At 51.0% G+C, this 23,114-nt stretch overlaps 1 protein-coding gene across 1 annotated transcript in view; it reads right to left on the reverse strand.

Moving 5' to 3' along the window:
- Positions 1 to 13,321: 13,321 nt before the first annotated feature.
- Positions 13,322 to 23,114, reverse strand: part of UBE2QL1 (ubiquitin conjugating enzyme E2 Q family like 1) — a 40,029-nt gene continuing 30,236 nt past the window's right edge. Inside the window, exon 2 of the mRNA XM_042960778.1 lies at positions 13,322 to 14,672. Coding sequence (XP_042816712.1) covers positions 14,541 to 14,672 — 132 coding nt within the window. The 3' untranslated portion in view covers positions 13,322 to 14,540. The remainder of the gene's footprint in view (positions 14,673 to 23,114) is intronic.

Below are 23,114 nucleotides of genomic sequence, written 5' to 3' on the forward strand. Positions count from 1 at the left end.
TAGGGACAGAAGGAAACCCACACTGGGGACAGAAGGAAGTCCATGCTGGGGACAGAAGGAAGCCCACGTTAGGGACAGAAGGAAACCTACATTGGGGACAGAAGGAAACCCACATTGGGGACAGAAGGAAGTCCACATTAGGGACAGAAGGAAACCCACACTGGGGACAGAAGGAAGTCCATGTTGGGGACAGAAGGAAGCCCACATTAGGGACAGAAGGAAACCTACATTGGGGACAGAAGGAAACCCACATTGGGGACAGAAGGAATTCCACATTAGGGACAGAAGGAAACCCACATTGGGGACAGAAGGAATTCCACATTAGGGACAGAAGGAAGTCCATGTTGGGGACAGAAGGAAGCCCACGCAGGTAAAGAGGCAGAGAAGAGGTGAAGCTTAGGGAGGTCTTCCTCCACGCTGGGCCCTGCTCTGGGCGCTTGGGGTGCACTGTGGGCACACCCCCATTCTAGAACCCCAGTGCATGTGGTGAGGAGCACAGCAGCTGAGAGGGGGCCAGGGTGAGGCTGGGGTGGAGGTGGGTTGTGGCTACAGACAAGGGCTGAGAAGGGCCTCGCTGGGCAGATGAGGTTTGATCCAAGGCTTTGCAGGGCATGTCCTGGGGACGTGGGCACCTCACAAGGAGGTCATGAGTCCATGGTGACCCCTGTATCCAACCTGCTCTCCCACGCTTGGGCCTGCGCACTAACAGCTCAGGTGTCCCTCGACCCAGGTCCCGGAACTGTCCTTGGGCTCTCCTACCCCTTGCCCTGAATCTCTCCTGGGATCAGTCTCACCTGCACGTCCCTGTTTCCTGGGAGCCCAGCTGGAGGACAAGATTATCCCAACATGCCTGGCCTGGGGACCACTCCATGCCTGGGCCGGGCTTGCAAACGTCTGGGCCCTTCCTTGAGCTGTCAACACTGCCTGGGACACCTGCGGGCACCTGCTGCTTACCTCCTCGCTCTGGTGGACCCGGGGGGGGGGGTGCAGCGTGTGGTTTTCTGCTGAAACAATACCACAACCAGCGGATACAAACAACACCCCCTTGTTCTGGGAATCAGCAGTCCTGAAGTCTGGCCGTGGCAGGACTGTTACTTCTAGAGGCTCTAGGGGGAGCCCACTTCTTGCCTTTCCCGGGATCTGGAGGTCACCTGCCCTGCTCCGCCCGTGGCCCTTTCTTGTGTCACTCCTGCTTATGCCCCTGTCATCACATCTCCTCTGTGACACTCCCGCCCCCTCTCATAAAACCACACTTTGATCACACTGGATCCACCCGGATAATCCGGGATAATCTCTCTATCTGAAGTCCTTCACTGGATCACACCTGAAAAGTTGCTTTCGCCATGAAAATTCTCAGGGTAACAGATTTGAGGGGTTAGGATGGCCCCGTAGTATGGGTGTGCCCCCACCCCCCGCCCCGTCCCAGCGCTGACCACAGGCTGTAAGCCGTGTCCTTACACGTTTCCTCATCGCTTAGGATGCGTCTCTTGGGCCAGCGGACGCATGGCTGGCCTGGGCCTTCAGGTGGTTAACCCCACACCTGTGTGAGGCAGGGGCTCTCCTGGATGAGTCTCGGGGGGCCGGGGGTCTCCCATCCTTCCTCCCTTTTATTTGCATGGTTCAGCCACAGCGCCTTAAATACACGGAAGGTCTTCCTTACCCTCCTTGCTCACCCAGATGCCCTCGTGGCGTCCTGACCACATAGTTTCCTATGTCTCCCCTCTCACCATTTTTTTTTTTTTTTGCCTTTACTGAAAATTTACAGGAAATCTATGGCTTTTCCCCCTACTGAAATGGGGGAAAAAAAATAAAAAGAACCCACACGAATAGAACATTAGGAAACTCAGGTGGGCAGTGGGGGCCCGTCCCGCAGGAACCTACGGCTTCCAGGCCCACGCAGCCTCACTCTCCACCGGGGCCCGTGTTCTGACGGCCCCTCTGGGCCAGTGCCAGGCACCCCAGCAAGGGTGGGAAGCTTTGCCCGGTGCACCTCCTGCTTCTGTCCAGCACTTAGAGTCACGGGGAAGGAAAGGAAGCTTTCGAGAGAAAGAAAATACAGTTCTCCACATGAGAGAGCAAGGAATTACAGGGTGGACTCTGGACGGCTATTTCCGCACAGGTCCTGCTTCCGTGGCTGCTTCGTGTCCAGTCTGTGGTCGGGAAATGCCAGCCTTCTGTGTCAGGCTTGCAGTCGAGAGGCGGTGGCCTCCCGTGGGCCGGTGGCCCCAGCAGACACCACTGGGTCACAAGGCCTTTGTGCCAAGTGCACCCCTGCCCCGGCCCCCCCCCCCGAGGGGCATGGCCCCTGAGACCATGGCCCCTGAGACTCTGAGACCAGGGCATGGCCCCTGAGACCACTGGCTCCAGGGGAACCTGTCAGAACGAGCTCTAACTTGGGAGGCGCTGTTGTTCCCTCCTTATCTCAGTGAGAGAACGTGATCCGACCACAGTCTCAGTGTTTCATTTAAGCCCGGCTGGATCAGCTTTGGGAAGACAAGTAATTAACATCGCCTAGAACCACCCACACGTTCACACATGCCATTCAGAAACTGCCAGCCACAGGGGAGGGGGTTTCTCTCTCTTCCCCTGGTCTCTATTCCTGACCTCCCTCTAATTATAAAATGTTCTGTCTCTCTCATTAACCCTTCGCCAGGCCTCACAGCCCCGACCGTGCACAAGGCAGGCAGGGGACGCCGGATGACGGCCATCAGGATAATGAACATGAGGCTATTCAGTGTTGGGGCACATCCATGTGGGTTCATCCTGGGACAAGTGAGAGTTTTCTGCTGGCGGAGAGAAGGTGACCAGGAGAATGCGAGGGAAAGGAGGGGACCTTCTCTCTGGGCTTCGAGCAGTGCCGCCTTTGGGGGTCCCAATGCGTTGAGGCCCGAGCGGTGGGTGGGCTTGCAGGGAGCTCAAGGGGCTTTCGGGCAAATTTGCTTCTCAGAGCGCAGCAGCGTTTCCCAGCAGGTGTTGGTGATGAATTTATAGAGTCGGCCGTTTTTCTTCCTGGAGGAGATTTACCTTTTTATAGCAAAATGAATCTCCCGTTTCTCCTTCTCCCGATGCTGTAATGTCCCCACGTTGTCGTCTGTTCACAGCCAGGTGGGTGGTAAGCAGCGGAGGCGACCGGCTGGGACTGTGGGGAGGCATCCGCAGGACCGCACGGCGGAACGGGTGCCATAGGCTGGTGACTCAGTGAACACCTCCCTACGGGTCCGCATGACTCAGAGCACTTTGATTTGGTGGAGGAAAAGCCAGTTAAAGGAAAGGCGCACTGAGGCAGCTGGTGATTCACTCCCCCGAAGGAGTCAATGTGGGGCTTTCTAGTGAGATGAGCTGACCTCGAATCGCCTTCGGCGGATGCTTAGACCAAGCGGAACCACATTGGGCTTTCCTCCTCCTTTCTCCCCAGAGTCTCCATTGCAGGAGCTGCGGGCCCACGTGTCCTTCCTATGGCAGGGCCGTGGGTGAACTGACGTGCTAAATGGGGCAGGTCATGGCCAGGTCTGCTCCTCAGCTCCAGCAGCACCCGGATGCCCTGAGATGGACACGAGCCTGACCTTCCACTGCGGAGGCGTGATGCATATGGGGACAAGGCATGGACGGCAGTCTCTGGGGAAGGTGATCTGCAGGTCACAGAGTGGGGCGGGCTTGGCCCCAGAGCCAAAGGCCAGCAGAGCCAGGATATTGGCGTGAGTGCAAATTTCCACGTTGACAGTGACGTCTGGAGTGGGTTGAGCGGTGGCCCCCCAAAAAGACATGTGCATGGCCTACCCCCTCATACCTGGGAACGTGACCTTATGTGGAAGCGTAGTTTGCAGACGTAATTAAGAATCTTGGGATGAGGCCATCATCTTGGATTATCAAGGTGAGCCCTACGTGCAATGCCCAGTGGTCTTACTAAGGAAAGGCAGGGGAAGACTTGACACAGAAGGAGGCAGGGATTCGAGGTCGCAGCTACAAGCCAAGGCACGCCAGGAGCTCCCGGAAGCTGGAAGAGGCAAGAGAGATCTCCCCTAGGGCCCTCAGAGGGAGCGTGGCCCTGGCAGCATCATGACCTTGGACTAGCGGCCTCGAGAACACGAAGGGTTAAATTTCTGCGGTTTTAGTCCACCCAGGTTGTGGTGATCCTTTGGGGCAGCCCCAGGAAACAAATGCAATGGCCAAGTGCCCAAAAGGACCCACAACTCCACATCAGGGCAAGGCCCACCCTCCTCTACCGGAACCTTCTCTTCACCACAGAGTTCCACGTCTCCGGGTGGGGGCAAAGCATCTGACTGGCATATTCGTTTTTTATTGCTGTGTGACTTTCAGCAGTTAAAATAGCAACACACGTGTTGTCTCTCAACTCCCGTGGGTCAGGAGTCCAGGCTCGGGGCAGCGGGGTCCCCTGCTCAGTGTCTCACCAGTTTGTTGTCAACATGGGCTGCCTGCCTTTCTGGAGGCTGGGGTCGTCCTCCGGGCTCAGGAAGTTATTGGCAGAATTTAGTCCCTTGCACCCGTAGGACTGGCCCGTTTCTTATTGGCGTTGGCTGGGGGCCTCTCTGGGCTCCCAGAGACCCTTGTGCCAACCTGCGTGGCCCCCGTGACTTGGCAGCTTAGTTCTTTAAGGCCAACAGGAGAATCTCTCTTTTCAGGGCAGGTCTAGACTCATCTCCCTCTTGCCCTTCAACATGACATAATCAGAGGCCATATCCCATTATCCTTCCATATTCCATCGGCCTGCCCCCATGATGGAAAGGGGATCGTACGAGAGTGTGACTCATTCGAGGGTCACTTTCAGGTGTGGCTGACTCCCCTGGGGCATCTTGATTCCTGGGGCTGCTCTCTGTAAGCCTTCAACTTTTTCAAGTTCTCTTCCTTCTGCTCCTGGAGTCCACGATCACACCGTTGTGACCTTTGCTCCTTAAGAAAGTACCAATGTCGGGGCGCCTGGGTGGCTCAGTTGGTTAAGCATCTGGCTCTTGATCTCCACTCAGGCCTTGATCTCAGGGTTGCGAGTTCAGGCCCCGTGTTGGGCTCCGCACTGGGTGTGAAGTCTACTTAAAAAAATAGGGGTGCCTGGGTGCTCTTAGTAAGTGTCGGTTAAGTGTCTGACTCTACGAGGTCAGGATCTCACAGCTTCGTGGGTTCAAGCCCTGCACTGGGCAGTGAGGAGATTGCTTGGGATTCTCTCTCTCTCCTCACTCTCTGCCCCTCCCCGACTTGCACTGTCTGTCTCTCTCAAAATAAATAAATAAACTTCAAAACATAGGAACCACCAAATGTCACTAAAATCTTGGTACTTAAATATTTTTGGAGATTCAAAGAGAGAAGTTCAAAGGGAGAGCCTCTGGTGGGAGAGCATCAAATCACCTGCCAACCCACAAGTCCCAGATCAGGCAGACTTCCGTCTGGAGGCTCTGAGGGACAATCCATCATATGCCTCCCTCCCAGGCTCTGTTTCTGTCTATCCTTGGTGCTCCGTGGTGTAGACTCATCCCTCCAATCTCTGCCTCCCTATTCACATCACCTTCCCTGTATCTCTGTGTTTCAATCTCCCTGTGCCTTTCTCCTGTAAGGATATGTGTCATTGGATTTGGGGCCCAGCCTGAATCCAGGACGATCTCATCTTAGGATCCTGGCCTAAATTACATCTGCAAAGACTTTTTGTTTTTCAAATAAGGTCGAGTTCACAGTTTCTGGGCTTAGGACTTGGACAGATTTTGGGGGGGACCACTATTCAACCCACTACTATATATATATATATATATATATATAATTTTTTCCTTCACATTCTAAGATGGTCCTAGTTATTGGATGAATTATGTGCCATGTGCATATGTAGATATATTTTACACTCGTAAGGCAACATGACTAGAAGTAACAAGGCCCCCATCTCTGGTCCCAGATTTACAAGGTACTGGATGAGGACCCTGGAGTCTGGATGTAACTTCCTGAGCTTTAAAACACCTCCTGAAAAAGGAGATCTCTGGGTTATAAAGAATCCTTTCACCACTTGAAGTTTTCTGAGTCACCTTGTTTGAAACCGTCTGTGTGCTGGGAAATGTTTGAACAGGCTCTGAGCTGAGGACCCAGCCTGGGACAGACGCAACCAAAGTAAATGACAGAGTTCTTTCCAGGGAAGCCCTTTCCAGTTCATTTATTAAATAAACCTTTGGCATGAAAATTGGGAGTGGGGCCTTTGGTTTTATTGCCAACACTTTCTCCAGTCAACTTAGCCAACTCCAAGCTGTCATTTACTAGAAACAGCCTTTATTCCCACCGTTTGAACGTGGTGGGAAGGTCTGACCCTGGATGCCGTGGAGTCCAGGGGTCTGGGGACCAGGGACCGAGGACACAAGCTCAGTAGGTGACAGTAGGGACCCCCAGGGAGACTCTATTCACGGAAGAGGGAGGGAGGCAGCTTTGCCTGGAACTGTATCTTGTTTCGGAAGTTAATATGTTTTATGGGAAAGTAATAGCATAAAATGTAGAAACTACAGTAAAGTGGAAAGAAAACCCTTGAAACAATGAGAATAAGGCTGCATGAATCAGGCGTGTGTGTGTGTGTATGCATACACATGAATTTGGTAGTAGTTAAGAAGGACTGTCTAGTTAAGAGTGTTAAAAGGGGTAAACTTTGGAAAGTTGTAGCTAGAAATATTCCCTGGAGGTAGAGATCTAAAAGTTGGTTTAGGATTGACTTCATGTAATGTTTTAGTGACACAGGAAACTAATTGACCATGTTTAAGTGAAATCAGATTAGAAAAATCAATTACACTTTTCACGCCTGTTTCCTGTCTCCAAGCCTGGTGCAGAAAGGCTGTTAAATCTATCTCACAGCGTTCCCTATGGAGAGGACGTGAGAACATAGTTCTAAAAGGTCTTTGAGAAATTAAAAGCTTTGCAAATGTAGACATAGAAAAAAAAAAGGAATAGTTTCCTACAGAGAAGTTTATTATTATTTAGAATTATTTAATTGGATTTAAGCTTCAAAATTATTTATTAGAAAATCTTTCATGACCCTCCCCAAAATCTTTAAAAATTGCTCTGGGATAGGGGTGCCTGGGTGGCTCAGTCAGTTAAGCGTCCGACTTCAGCTCAGGTCATGATCTCACAGTTCATGGGTTCAAGCCCCTCATCGGGCTCTGTGCTGATGGCTCAGAGCCTGGAGCCTGCTTTGGATTCTGTGTCTCCCTCTCTCTCTGCCCCTCCCCTACTTGCACTTTCTCTCTCTCTCTCTCTCTCTCTCTCAAAAATGAATAAACATTTTAAAAAATGCTCTGGGATACATTTAAACCAAAAAAAAAAAAAAACTGTGGCTTCAAAATGCACTGTATCCTGACCCCGTTGCCTCTCCGCTGGCCAGTGCCTGCATGGCTGTCCCTACACCTGTAGGCTGAACAGACCAAGCTCCAGCCGTTTGACAAACAGACTGTATGTGCATCCACCTCATGGTCTCCTTCATGTCCCCGTGTCTAAGGCAAAATAACTTGTTTCCATTAACATGTCGCGTTCATTCTGGCAGGAACAGAGAGCTCTTTAAGACAAACAGACGAACAAAGCCGAGGTCCAGTGCACGCATCTTGTGCCTTTTGGCCACGCCCCTACCTACTGACTCAGAGCCCACACCTTAAATTCTTAGCGTCAAGGTCCAGGTGCAATCCTGTCGGGTCTTCAACTTGTGCCTTAAGAAACCTATGTCCCGGAACACAGACCATCCAATCTGCTGCAGTCAACTCTCCTACCCAGCTGGGCCCGAGTACGGTGCAGGGACAGTGTGCAATCTGTCCGACACTCACCTCCCTTGCCCCGGAGATATTCAGAGCCATCGCCCTGTGGAGGATGGATCTTCCACGCCTTCGCCCAAAAGGATGAAACTTCCAGGCCAGCCATGGACTTCATGCTTCCTATGTCATCACCTGCCTTGTCATAGCCACCCTCAACGGGACACAGTAACGTCCCAGGCTTAGTTAAGAAAATGGAGACTGAGGGGCGCCCGGGTGGCTCGGTCGGTTGAGCGTCCGACTTCGGCTCAGGTCATGATCTCACAGTCTGTGGGTTCGAGCCCCGTGTCGGGCTCTGTGCTGACAGCTCAGAGCCTGGAACCTGTTTCCAATCCTGTGTCTCCCTCTCTCTCTGCCCCTCCCCCACTCTCACTTTGTCTCACTCTGTCTCTCAAAAATAAATAAATATAAATAAAAAAAAGAAAGAAAGCGGAGACTAAGTGTCCAGGAGGGTACGATGCTCATCCGTACGCAAGAACATGGGGAGGATTCAGGGCTGTCTGATTCCACAGCCTTCGCCTACTACCTACCCAACACTAAAACGATAACATTTTCAGGTTTTAATAGAAATACGTGCTCTCGGTTGAAAAATGATTTCAAATACTGACACAAGTCCTGGGAAATTCCTCTGATAAATAGCTTAAAATAAAAACCGAAAGCCAGTTTACATACTAGTGTGAAACATTAGCTATAGTCCCTTTTAAATAGATTGAACTTAGGGTGTGTGAAAATCGTCACTTTCTAGAATTGCTACTCTATAACAGTTTTCCAGAGACGTAGCTCTGCAATTCAGTATTAGTTTAGGCCACAGTGTTGTGCTAAGTACACAATTTCAACTTTAATGGGACTCTTTGGCAAACATGTTCAACAATCTTCATAATGCAAATGGAAGCTGAAGGAGAAATTTAAACCACAGTGAGGCTTAATTAGATTTGGTTCAGTTACATTTCATTGATTTTTATAGAGAATGCTCGTGACATGTTTCAGAGTTTTGATTTAGCAAAGCACAAAAGATCAGAGGCCACCACATGACAGGAAGCCGTCTGCAATGGGCCACATTGGACGATGCATACGGAATCCCAGAGAAACCGCAAGAAATACTGAACATAGGTAGACCACCCAAGGACTCAACGAACATTCCATGCAAAGACATTTATTGGTTTTAGGGTCTTGCTTTCCTGAGTCATTGTTTTCCCCATTCGAACAGTGCCTCTAGATTATTTGGCTCATACCTTCACCCTTTTCCAAAAGCCAACATTTCTTTCCTACTTCCTGTTTCCTCCCCCTCCTTTTGAGGACCACAGAATTGGACAACTTTTTTAGAAAGAGTATTCACCAATGGCTCAGTGTGAAGCGTGAGGACAGTCTGAAAGTTTGCAGGAGCCCAAGATGTGTAGATCAGAATCCTACCATGGTCAAAACGGAGACAATGTGCAGGAAACAAAGTCAGTTTGGTGGAACAGGCAAGCAGGAGTAAACCAAGCACACCCAGCTACAGTGGTTCTATTTTTGCTCATTTACTGACATTACCAGCGATTGCCCAAGATCTAGAGATACAAAGTGATTATATGTCTACAAACCAGACAGCCACTTAACTTACCTCCAGTAGGAGAAATGAGGACACACTCTCCTTAACTGTTGTTATTATTAGTAGTAGTAGTAGTATTTTTTTTTAACTCTGTAGGAGAAACAGGCTTAGTATGCTGTGGGAAGCAGGGCAAGTATTTATTCTCTTAACACATAACTGCCTTACTGACCCAAGAGGATGACCTTGGAACCTGACTCTTCCCAGTGAATTCTGCCTTGAAATCAAACCTTCCTTCCCTTCATATCTACACTCTATTCAAATACTCTGCCTTGATTTTGTCTCTATGGGCAGCACACTTTGCTCCTGTGTTTTTTCTGGAACCAAGGTAACATTGCTTATTGCCTTCCTGGATGTCAACAATGTTTGTTTGGCTTTTCCAGCTTGTTGGCCACATCCTGTAGGTCAGATGGGCCCTGGGGTTGAGTAATCCTCAATAGTATGTAAACTGGAGGCTGTAAAAATCAGAAAGATAAGGTGGAACTTGACATAAAGCTAAGGAGTGGAGCTGTATATTACAATAATGTCTCTGGAGAGAAAAAGTATTGATTATGATCACACCGGCTGAGTGCCAAGCCAGAGCTCCCCAGAGCACTCATGAGGGCAAACTGCCTTCTCACCAACTTGCTTTCATCATGTAATGGATCATTCTGGGTGTTTCCCAGCCAACCTGGAAGGCCTGTGGCTCTGTTGAGCCAACAGCAAGCTAAAAAGTGTGGCTTGAATGTGGGCCATGCGAATTGCCTCGTGGTCCATGGGAGGCATCATGGAGAATCAGAAAGCACCAGAAATATGGCGGCCTTGGCTTCAGTCCTCCAGCTGACTTTGGAAGAGCCACACAACCTCTCTGGGCCTGTTTCCTCCACTGCAGAGAGTCCTAAGATAGACTAGGTGGCATCCCGGATTCAATGGCTCAATCCTCACTGCAGCTGGGAAGCAAGGAGTGTCCCTCTAGAAACGAATTCCATTAATATTTTGCATGGGGTTAGAAATGTTCAGATAAAACATTGAATTAATGTCTGGGGCGCCTGGGTGGCTCAGTTGGTTAAGTGTCTGAGTCTTGGCTTCAGCTCAGGTCATGACCTCACGGTTCACGAGTTCAAGCCCTGCGTTGGGCTCTGCACTGACTGTGCAATGCTTGCTTGGGATTCTCTCTCCCTTTCTTTCTTCCCCTCCTGCATTTCTCTCTCTCTTCAAATAAATTAAAAAACTAAAACTAAATTTAAAACTCACCGAAATACAATTCTTAGGGAAGGGGCCAGCCCCCCATGCCATGTTAGGCTATAAATTTAGTCTACATCTTGCTTCTTGAAATCAGATCTATAGAGAGGACCCCTCCAGGGCCAGTGTGGAAGAACATCATGTCCTCTACAAGGGCATGTTCAGCCCTCCCCAACTCTTACACCTGTCCTTCTTCCCTCTTGCTCAGCCATCACTCACCCCTGACTTCTCTGTGGAGTCTTCCCTGGAAACTTCTGGGCCCGTCTACAACTTCTGCAAGGCAGTGTAGCATGTAGCTGTGTCTGGTCTCTACTCATTTGTTGGTGACTTCTGCATGTTTTTCTTGTCTTATGAGTTCCTCTAGGGAAGGAGACACGTCTAACACCTGTCCCTTGCCTACTATGTCTGAGTGAGTGGAGAGATGGCCGGTAATTTCGGTTGATTGATTGACTTCCAGTAGGAGATTGGGGACAGAAAACCAGATATGGTTACAAGTGAATTCTATTTGAATCATTGTAATTGTTCAATCTGAGCTTTTATCCAAGTATGTTCTAATTAAACCCAGTTGCTTAACACCAATTTCCCCACACTATCGAAGTGATACACAAAGTTCAGGTGACAGTTTCTGGTTTTTCCAAACACCTTCCCTCATGGCTTAGGTCAGTCCTCACAGTGACCCCATCGGAGTTTACAGCCCAGGAAACTGAGGCTCCAGCGGGTGGAATTATCTGCCAGCGTCAGTCACACCGACACGGGGGCCTCTGCCCTTCTGTTCCGGGTGTTTCTCATAGTCCTTAGATTTCCCTCTCAAAAAATAAGGTTGAATTTTGGTAGACGGAGTGAACTTGGGGAGCTAAAAATTGGGGTCTAAACCCTGTTTTTTCCCTGAGCAATGGATTTTAGAGACTGAGTCTTCTGGGGTATGTGTGCACGTGTGTCTGTGTGTGTGTGTGTGTGTGTGTGTGGAACCAGGGCAATGACCTTGCTCCTCACATGGAACTTCCTGAGGCATAAGTAATTCTTGATCTTGCAAACAGCCAGTAAACCGTGTGCAGGTCTAATCCACAGCCCGTGGCCTGTGGTGCAGGGGACCCCCAAGGCGAACGGCAGTCAGCCCAGGAAAACCGCTGGCTGGGCAGGAGGAGACGTACGTGTGAGCTCATACTTTTTCTTTGTCTCTGTGGCCTCCGGGGGACATGAATATCTGTACACCTGTCCAATCATCTCCCTGCTGTCTGTCTGAAGAGGGATTTCTTGGCCTGTGCGGAAGGGTGACCCCAGCCAGCCGCTCGCTGAGTCTCGAGAGAGCCTTCCTCCCACCTGGGACCTGGAGACAGGCATCAAGTTCAGAGGGGGGAGGCAGCCTGGTGGTGGCAGGCAGGACCCTCATGCGGGGTCAGCGGGGCACGGCCAGGCTCCCCCGTCTGGCCAACGCTGCCTGGTCTGCCTACGATGCCCCAGTCACTGAAAAGGGAGTTCTTCCAACTAAGAGTGAAAGCAATAGTCATGTTTTCAGTGACTCTCCACTGCTTTCAAACCACAAAGTCTCACCAATTTAAGTGAAAAATGGCATTTCTTTCACTAAAGAGTATTTCTTCCATAGCTTCCAGTTTCCAACACACCCAATGGAAATAACATGCAAAGGAAATAAAATTCAGGGTGTGCGGAGGGCTAGACGTTGGGCCAAGTGTCTCCACCCCCCACCGCCCCCTGGCCCCGGTCGCTATTGGCAGTGACTGAGGCCACCCTCGGGTGGGAACCAGCCTCCTGACCGCACTCGGCTGCGGTATATACCCTGAAACGCTGTGGACCCGTTCTTCAGTCAGTTAGCAAACAGCACGGAAGTGACAGGCTCTAGATATAGGTTACATACTGCATAGACACACATTACATACACTGTGTGTATATACACATTATACTCTATGTATATCCAAATACATATACACAAGGTCTTAAAAGAAAGTTACCGTCCATGTCACATCAGAAGAGGAAAACATCTGGAAAGAAAGCACGGGCACTTTCCCTGGCAAGCCGCTTCTGTCCCGCATCTGTGGTATCCACAGGGTAATCCCATTACACAGGAGCCCAAAGGCTCAAGGCTGTGCGCTAAATGTCAGGTTTCCAGGACGGAGAATTCCCTGGAGAGGATCAGACGGAAGAACAGCTTCGGATCTTTGCCATCGCGTTTCGTGACTATGACTACTCAGAGGGAACATGAGCAGGCGGCCACGCATGCTCAACACAGTACCATCTTGGCCGGACAGAGGGTGCCGCGTGTGAATTACGGGCATAGGAGGAAGTGGCTTAAAAAAAAAACTAAGAGCAGCAAAAAGGGGGCGGATTTGGTGAACGGGCCAGTCGTGCTGGAAGCTGACCCCCGTCCTCTGAGGCCAGGTCTTTCAGACCCCTGACAACCCTGGACAAGTGAACAGGTCCCCGGGTTAGCCAAAACCGCCCACAGAATTTTAACCTAATCGGCAAAGATTTCTTGTCCTTCACACTGGTAAAATATAACTGGCAACACTCGAGTTTGGTCAAATCAACCCTTAATGCTTCCTGTTAGCTTCTAACTGCTTCTCCTTTTGCAAAGACCGTGGGTCCCTAAGACTCATTTTTTTTTTTTTTTAACCTCACCGTAGAATGCCATCGTGGCATTTCAAATATTAAATTTTAAAAACAGATCAAATATTTTAAGTGGAAGGACAGCCCCCAATGATTGGATTCTTGAGGCAGGGCATCAGGTATGCATGATTTTATTTAAAATGTGTCCAATAAGATTTTTCCACCCGGAATGAACATTTTAACCTCTCCCCACGTATTGTTATAAACAGTATTTCCTCATTTCATGGAACTTCTTAGAAAGTTCTAAGGAACTTAACAGAAGAGAAAAATGAACTGTGGGAGATTAAATAACAGGAAGTTGATATCACAGCGAGGGTGCTCGCGCATCACGCAGCCCGGCCCCCCCTCCCCTCCCCGGGACACACAAGTGACTTGAAGGGTGAGGAAACAGACCCAGTCATGCAAGTCCTCGTATGGTCACTTGGTACCCTTGGCGGTTCTCGGATTCCCTGTCACTAGCACAGATAATAAAATGAGTCAGATGACTTCAGTGAATGGGAAATTGTCTTTTGCTTTTGGTGGTGGGTTGACGAGCTGAGAGAAGATAGGAGCACGATGCAGCGTTGGAGGAACGTTCCGGAATACTGAAGAGGCTGTCCCAACGTCGGAGCCCCGGGGAGCGTGCACCCGGCATCTGAACCGTTGTGCGCCCACGGTGGCCACAGCACCCCTGCCTCTCGTCTCGGGGCGCTGCGGACAGGTGCACACCACCGCGGAGGCAGAGAAAGCACATTCTCCCTGGGGGACATCTGTCTTTTTCCATCTCTAGAACTTGGTGATATTAAGTTCGTGTTTTCAGGAGCCGAAGGTCATAGCACAAATGAGGTCTACATGTCGTCACACGGGGCCACAGAAAGACACGTCTCCAAGTTATGCTGACCTGTCGGGGAGAGAAACAGACACAGAGCACAGCGATGCGGGGCGTTCCTAGGAAACAAGAACGGTACCACGTACATGGAAGTGGGCGAGCAGCAGGCACTGGCTCTCCTGCCTGCTCTTCGGGGCCACTGTCTGGGAAGAAGCTAAGGGCAGTGCGAGGGGCAGGCACAGGGGCAGGCGGGCTGGGGGATGGCACCATCTCAACATGTGTTCTAAAGTGACTTCGAGATGGCCGCTCATTTACAATCGAAACCTAATCCCGAACAGCGTTCACTCCCTCGTTCTCCCTGTAAACACATCTGTTCATAAATAACTTAAACGTCTCCTTGGCATTCAGGATTCAGTTCCGGCTGCAGAGTAGAAAAGGGTGGGGGATGCTCGGCGTTGAGGAGGAGATGTCGGGAATTCGTGTGTGTGTGTGGACAGGTGGCTGAAGAGTCTGCCGCACGTCGCCGGGGACATCAGCCGTCGGACACGGGCGGGGTGACCCAGCCGTACTTTTCATGCGTCTTCACCAAACTTTTAAAGGTAGCTTCGGCTTCCTTGCGGCTGAAGGACTTTTTTGATTTGCCGGCCTTTCTACAGATCCGTCCCTGCAAGAGAGGGAAAGGGAAACCAGGTTAGAACCCCTGCTCTGATCCCACAGGGGCTAACTTCTGCTGCCTTCACCTGTGGGACCCCCAGACGGTGCCAAGCAAGCGGGGTGCTGGGCTTGCAGGGAAGGAGGGGTGCCGCCCAGCTCCCCCTGATGCCTCATTTCCAGGCCCGGAAAGCACCTGCTGGCTCCTCTCCACCCGGCTCCCCGTGGCCCGGGAGGCCCCGGCCTGCACCAGACGAGCATCTGCAGAAGCCCTGGCTTGTCCCTCGGGCGAAAGGCAGCTCCCATGGCCTCTGCCTCCCACCGAGGACATGCTCCCTGTGACTTCCAGCCTCTCCTGTAACAGACTCATATTTGGATGTGTACACTTATGTACTCACACACACATTTTAAAACTCTGACTTTAAGGGGCACCTGGGTGGCTCAGTCAATTAAGCATCTGACTTTGGCTCAGGTCATGATATTGCGGATTGTGAGTTCAAGCCCCGTGTCGGGCTCTGTGCTGACAGCTCAGAGCCTGGAACCTGCTTCGGATTCTGTGTCTTCCTCTCTCTCTCTCTCTCTCTCTCTCTCTCCTGCCCCTCCCCCACTTTCACTCTGTCTCTCTCTCTCAAAAATAAATAAACATTAGAAAAAATTTAAAAAATAAAATAAAATAAATGAAAAAAAACAAACCAAAAAAACCTGACTCTTAAAAGTGAAGCCCAGGAACAATGAGTGAATTTCTTGTAATTCATGTCTCTTGGGAGCCATTTCAGGACAGGACGGTGGAGCCATTTTCCAGGAAGAGGAAGGCTGTCCTTGAGCCCCAAGAGGAGAATGATGAGAGGTAGGTGCCCCCTTACACAATCCCAGGGAGAGGCCCGGCCCCTCACGGGGACCAGGTGTGTTCTGGCCGGAAAGGTGGGGCGTTGGCATCTGCAGTGGACAAGAAGGTCTAATCTACCTTAGAATGGGCACAGCAGGCTCTGGATCACGAGGGAGAAGGAACCCAAAGGCACTGCTGATGTGACCACCTCTCAGGTGGTCCCCTCCTTTCCAGAGAGCCCTGGGAGTGAGGTGTGCCTGGCATCATGGGGAATACTGAAGGGAAAGAGGAGCCTGGGCAACGGACCATCGGTCAGCAAAGCCTGTTGGGGCTCTTGTCCAGCTGCGCTGTCCTCCTTTACGCCTCACGGCCAGCAGGAACCCCCCTGAGCCTCTCCTGGAAGATCTACGTGTCTTCCTAAGCGTTGCGTGTGCACATTTTGCAGGTGGGGTGGAAGAGATACCTCGGAAAGACCTGGTTGAGTTTCACCCACCAACAAGAGCATGCACACTATTTCCAACAATCTCCTGATGTTTATAAACCTTTACTAACAAGCCCCTCTGAGTGGACCCTCGGACGAGGCATCCGGGGCGGCAGCCACCCTGGCCCATGTGGCCACAGGCAGGTCAGGTCCACCCAATCTTAGCTGTCTTAACCCACTAATCATTCTGGTGGGAAGACGGCTGCACCGGCCTCGTAATTCACAGGGAAAATGGTACCCAATCACCAGCCTCTGGGAATGGAAGACTGTTCTGTGCACTTAGATTCAGAGCATACGGTTCAACATCTGTCTTGCCAACGGTGGAGATGGAAACCAAAGCCCAGAGAAGGAGCCAGAAATCCGGGTACAGCTGGGCTCTGCCCCCTCTGGACACCTCTCTGGCAGAACTTGTCCGTATGCCCACCAAGGGCAAGGCCACCTCATCCAATCTGCTGCTTGGTTCCCATCACACAAGCTGCTGAAAGGGCAGAGGAGGACAGGAGGAGAAGAAGGCAGGAAATTGCCACTGACTGACTTCCTGAAAGTTCCCCATGTCTCTCCGGGATGTGGCTCCTGGTTTTAATTTTGGAACTTCCCACTTTTCTTATGTGGCATAGTTATAGCTGATAAAAAGGGACTGTGAAAAGCTAATACATTTATAATCATCATCATGATGGGTTGAGATCAAAGTCCAAGGTTGTTTCATTAAACACAAGCAAATGCACCTTTGCAGAAATGTCAGCATCAATTTCTACATGGAGTGGGAGCAAACGTCAGGCTGTATTCTTTTGCACAACATGCAGATTCTAGCCATCTCTTATCATTCTTGTCTATAACACCAGAAGTCCATGGCAAGGTTTGAGAATTCTGAACCCAAAGCAGCCAAATACAAGCTCTCGAATATCTTGGAATATTCTGTCACTCTTGGCACGAACATAGACTTTGTCTATTCCCTGTGAAAAGTCCCAACTGTTACAAAAAACAACAGACAAAACCCCAAATGAACAGACCGCTCTTTGTTTCCTTTTCTTCCCAGGAAATATTATGAACATAGAGCCCCAGCACTCAGTCAATTCAGCAACCAGGAAACAGAGTCTGTTGTCGGCCAGCCGGAGGTTTCCGGACCTTCGCCGCCCTCAACGGAGACCTCTCCCCTGGTCCGCTGTTTCTCACATCTTAGTTTACAGTTAACAGATCTCTTCTCATAGATGGCCTGTCCCCTTCTGATTGGCTGTTTACATATCACCCAGCGAGATACCGAGCTTGAGAAACACCACTTACGTTGCCTGGCCCTGCCAGGGTGGCTGAGCTGTTTTGCTGAGATGCCCCTGCGATGCCCCCTGGATCAAGAAGGGGGGACATTCCACATGCCTGGGCCCCCGACAGTCTGATGTGGAGCCCCCTTCCATTTTCCACTCCCCCCACCCCAGGTACCATCTCCCAGAGGGTGGACTGTGGGAAAACCTTCAGCTCAACCGCTCTGACCCTCTGTATTTTCCTCGATAAAGTGGGAACAATATTCGCCACACAGCATCATTATGAATGTCAGAGAAGATCCTGCATTTGGAAGCACTTCAGAAAAATGTAAATTGTGTCTTACCATTACTTAAGAGCTGTTTTTCTTCTTGTTACAACATTCACATTTCTCCCTTGTCTGTTTCCATTTGCCTGATGACCAAAGAGTCCCTTCTGGAGAGTTTCCCTGAATAATTGTTGTTTCTCCTAAAATACCTCGACGTGTGTTTAGCTCAAAAAGACCTGGAGGGGAGTTTACGCAACCCAGTGTGATAGCTTTGCGCCATCATTAAGAGCTTAGGTACGTAACCTCCCTCTCTCCTGAGCCACAGACGGTAAATGCAGTTATGAGCAACCGTAGGATTTCCCCCCAACTGCCTTAAAAATCTCACCATAACACGGATGTCGAGCAGTGCTAATGAGAATACAGTTCTCTGGGACTGTGTGTGTCAAACAAATCTATGAGTTGATACTTTGGTTTGACTTTTTTTTTTTTGGCCACGGAGCTTTTGGGCTATCACAATCACAATAATTCAACGTGAAAAATTCTATATGGCTACACATTTCTATCTAGCTAATAAGCAACTCCAAACTCGGGTCCCCAGTTCAATCCCCTGATCCTACATGGTTTCCATTACCCCAATGAGCATATTGAATTTCAGTGTGGCTTTTTCGCTTCTTTTTTCTAATTTTATTAATTTGATTTAGTTTTTAAATTTTTTTTGCTTGTTTTTGAGAGAGAGAGAGAGAGAGAAAGAGGGAAAGGGGCAGAAAGAGAGGGAGAGACAGAATCCAAAGCAGGCTCCAGGCTCTGAGCTGTCGGCACAGAACCCGAACTGTGAGATCATGACCTGAGCTGAAGTGGATGCCCAAACCAACTGAGCCACCCAGGCATCCCTGTCACTTCTGCGTTTATTCCTTCATTATGTTGGGTGCAGGGCCTAAAAAGACAAAGTGATATGGCCCCTGCCTGTAGGGGCTTAGAGCCCATTATGGGGAGATAACGGGGGTGTGCTGTAGCTGCTGAGACAGAAGGCACACGTCAGGGCTCCCAGCCTCAGTACCATCGGCATCAGGGGCCCGATCATTCTGCTGAGGGTGGCCCCGTGCACTGTAGGATGTTTAGTTTAGCTGCGTTGCAGCTGGATGCAGCAGTGACCCCCAAGCAGATGACAGGCAAATCGTCTCCAGTCACTGCCAAATGTCCCCTCAGAGGTAGAATCACACCCTTTGAGCACAGCTGGAGTACAGAATAAAGACGGCCCGGACCAAGGAGTCTGTTCATTTTCTATCTGTTTAGCCAAGGATTGCTACAAGTCCTCCCCAAGTTAGCAACTGCTAGTCACTGGGATCGCACAGCTTTCTAAGGTAGAAACGATTCTGGTCCTCGTAGGGGACCAGGTGGGGTGGGGGGCGGGGCGGAGGGGAGAGGGGGGTAGTGCCGCTTGTCTGTGCCTCGAGAAAGACTTCTGTGTTTGACAACAGTCGAGATGACATATGGGTGGCAGGTGTTTTCCAGGCCATGGTGGCAAGGATAAGGGGTCCCACAGCAGAAGCTGAAACAGCCTGATGTATTCAGAGAACCGTGGAAAGACACTTGGTGAGTCTGGGGCATGGAGTGAGTGAGTCTGTGTGTGTGTGTGTGTGTGTGTGTGTGTGTGTGTGTGTGTGTGCTGGGGTGAGGGTACACAATTCAACAGACCTGGCTTCAAATCCCTGCTCCAACACTTCCTGGCTGTGTAACCCTGGGCGACTTACTTAACCTCTCTGAATCTCAGTTTCCTCATCTGTAAAGTAAGCATACGAATAGTGTTACAGGACACTGGATTTTTATCGGGGTTTCCTACGTTGAAACACGTGAAATGCTGGGCACAGTGCCAGGCACAGGTGGCCACAACAAACGGGGCTTTTGATTTTTGGAACTATCACAGAGGATCTTACCCCTTGACAATTACTTTCCTTCTGGCCTCTTGGAAAAACAAGACACACACAGGGGCACCTGGGTGACTCATTCGGTTAAGCGCCGGCCCCTTGATTTTGACTCAGGTCATGATCTCACAGTTTGTGAGTTCGAGCCCCGCAATCGGGCTCTGTGCTGACAGTGTAGAGCCTGCTTGGCATTCTCATTCTCTCTCTCTCTGTCTCTCTCTCTCTGCCCCTCCCCTGCTCATGTGCATGCTCTCTCTCTCTAAGTAAGTAAACTTAAAAAAAAAATTAAAAAACAAAAGAACACACAAATTTCTGTCTTCCATATGGACATCACGATTTGGTTTCTTCTGTCACGGAATGTCTGTGGGAAAATCTAGTATTTCGCATTTATGTGGCTGATTTCCCAGCTTCTTTCAATATTGTCTGTTTTAACACCATTGTCTCATGACAGTGCATGAGATAAATACACTCATTCTGCATTTCTCCCTTGATTAGGTGTTTCTTCTTACCGCTTTATTTTTCTTCACAAACCTACTTTCGTGGTATTCCTGTGTTTCATTTGCCCGTGAATTACAGGCTTCCGCTCTTTTAAAAATAGAGTTTCCAGACTCCTCATGTGAAGTTTTGAGGTTCTTTCACTCATTTCCTGGGCTGAATTACAGAGTGGCCACTTGTTTTCAAAGTCTTTGAACGTGTAATTGTTAGTCTGAGAGCGCTCACAACCCCTAACCCCTCCGGCGCGGGTTTCCAACCCATGGGTGGGGGGAAGACACGCTCCCCAGATCTTTGGAAGGAGGTCCACCCTGGAAGGCAGCCACGAGTCCGCCGCTCTTTGGGGTCTAACGTGCAAAGCGGATCAACTCACAGAGTTCCAGAGCGCAGATAGGACCCTACAACAGACGAGGCAGCTTCAAAGACACGTTTTCAAATCGAAACAGTTACGCCAAGCCGCTGACCAGCGAGGGGGGGGACTTGAGCTGGATCCGGTCCAGCGAGGCGGCAAACAGCAGCTGGGAGCGGGGACACGCTGATGTGGTTCTGCAGCACTTTCCACGGGTCTGAGAGTGTGTGTGCGTGTGCGCGTGCCCGAGTGCACATGTGTGCCCGGGCGCACGTGTGTATGTGTGCACGAGCACGCACGCAGGTTCTCCCGTATGTGGCGTCTCCTGAGCGCGTGTGCATTTGTGTGTGCGACTGTGTGTGATGGTCAAGCTGCACGGAGAGATGTGTGGGTCCCTGAAGTGAAATGACCACCAAGGGGACCGACAGCAGCCCTGAGGGAAGCCTCCTGGCTGAGCTGGGGAAGCCCCAGGCCGCCTGAGCCAGTCCGGAGGGTGGTCAGTTTATGGTGGGAGACCCCCGCCTGTCGGGGAGTCTGCCCAGCGCCAGCCAAGGCAGGGAGGGGAGTCTGGTCTGGGGCGGAGGCAGTGTGGGTGGGGGAGAGCGGTTAAGTCCAGCAAAGGACAGGACAGCAGGGCTTGGGGAAGGATGGTTATGGTGGCGGAGGAGGCCCAGGGCGTTTCAGGCTTCCGACCCGGGAGGAAACGGGTTTCCAGGACCAGCCACTGAGTCCTCTGAGTCGGCGGGTTCGGAACACGCACCAGAAACGCAGCCACGCAGGGCTGAAGGGGGCCGTCGGATGTACTGCGTGGGGCTCTCACATCGCGGGCTCCAAATCACAGACATGGGGAGAGTCCACGGCGGGGAGAGAGGAGGGAGGGGACACAGTCACTGGCTCTTGAGTGAACTGCCCTCCCTGTGCCTCAGCCTCCACACCCGAGTCCTACGCACAGGGACACCTGCCACGGGGGTAAGCGAGCCTTTGGGGAAGGATAAAGGGGAACTGCAGTGGCAAGATGTCTGACGGCGACTGGGGCACGGTGATGGCAGAGCCGATGGCACCGTCTTGGGAAGGGAGTGGGGAGGGGGCGGGCGTCAGGCAAGGGGGCATCGGGAAGCCACGGCTGGCGCTCAGGTGGCAGGTGAGCGCCGGGAGAGCACCCGCAGTGTGTGAGATGCTTCCTTGATTTGTCATCAGATCGGAGCTTGAAAAACTCCTTTTGGCCTCATGCTTTAGCAATCTCTGCACACGAAAACCCAACGAGCCTGGTTGTTAAGGACAGCTCAGCTATAAAAAAAGTTCCAAGAAAGCAACCTGTATTTCCCAAAGATTTATTAAGTGCCTGCCCCCCCCAACAGATCTCGTGCAGGTTGCTGGAGATCCCAGACGGGGCCAGGTGAGCGAGAGGCGCAGGGCTTAACCCAGGAGCCTGGCGGGCACAGCCAGGACCACTGACTAGCTTTCCTGCGGAATTGACTCTCACCGGGGCCAAGTTTGAGACCACCGCCCAGGATACAAAGCCACTTCACTCAAGAAGGACTGTTTACTTCGTGGAACATTCTAGAATTTTCCACTGAGAAAGCTCAGGTAACCTATGCTCTATTACAGTTTCTAAACTATTTTCCCAATGGCTAGGTAACGAATGTCCTCAGATATCTTCTCTTAAATTTGTGAACACCTCAGGATATCAGAGCCAGGCGGCTTTTATATAAACTTGGGTAACATTCAGTAGCCATGAAACTGAAGCTACCTTATTTAACGTTATCATAAAATATCCTCAAGCCACTGGCAGCACCGAAGGCACAGCTTGCAAAACACAAGCATCTCCACATCCTCTACACTTTAAAGAAAGTTCTAGCAATTATTGAATCTTTTTTCTTTTTTGAGACAGATGGTATTTTCCTGGAAGAAGCAAGCAGAGAAAAATAATTTTTTTTCCTAAAAATTTAAATTATTTCAGATAATCATTTCAAAAAAAAATTTTTTTTTGGCAATTCCGCGAATGCTGATACTTCTGCTTAAGCAGCCGGGTCCCCGTGGGTTTCATTAGCGGCACTGGAACACAGGAAGTGACAGCTCGACATACTTATTGAAGGCGGTCACGGCGGCTGTGTGCCCGGCATCCTTCTCGGGATGGGGTCTGAACGCACGCATCAAACCCTCCCCGAAAGCCCACCAGGTAGGCTTCGCTATAATCAACTCTGATTTACAGATGAATAAGCAGACACGGCGAGGTCACGTAATGCGGTCAGAGTCACAGAAGATTCCAGGGCCGTGCTGGAGGCCATGCTCTGAAGCCCAGGGCCAGGCCGGCCCGCAGGCACATGGAGGAGGGTTGCAGATACAGGAGAAAGGAAACACGACACTGACCATCTACTCCACGAAACGCCGCCCAGCCTGGCCTTCTCCCGTGGGACTCAGGACGCGCCGAGGTCACTGAACGCCGCCACCGCCCTGCACCCTCTCTGTCGCATGGGGCTCCACCTCTGCCATCTCACACGTACCAGACTTTTAAGCCCTGAGCTGGCCAGTGACCTAGACCCGTCTGGTCTTCCGGCCACAGCGCTGTGGACCCTGGCGCCCTCCTCGACTCCGGTCTGTGTGTGACCCGAGCAGGCAGGTCTTCCTTCGTGAGACACCTGCTCACTCACAGTTCCTGCTCCTCAAGACGACTGGCCACCGTAGCGTCCGCTGCTCCTGGACACAGAATGCAAACGGAGCCCGTGGACAGGCCAAGCCGAGGACCCCGTGTTCCGTTTGCAGCCGCTCCGTCAGCGTCTTCTACTTACGAGCTAAGCCCGGCTGCCTACGTGTGGGGTTCTGGGCCAGCCCCACAGCACATCTCTGTCTCTGGTATCAGGGT

The sequence above is a fragment of the Panthera tigris genome, chromosome A1, assembly GCF_018350195.1.
Source record: "Panthera tigris isolate Pti1 chromosome A1, P.tigris_Pti1_mat1.1, whole genome shotgun sequence".
NCBI lineage: Eukaryota > Metazoa > Chordata > Mammalia > Carnivora > Felidae > Panthera > Panthera tigris.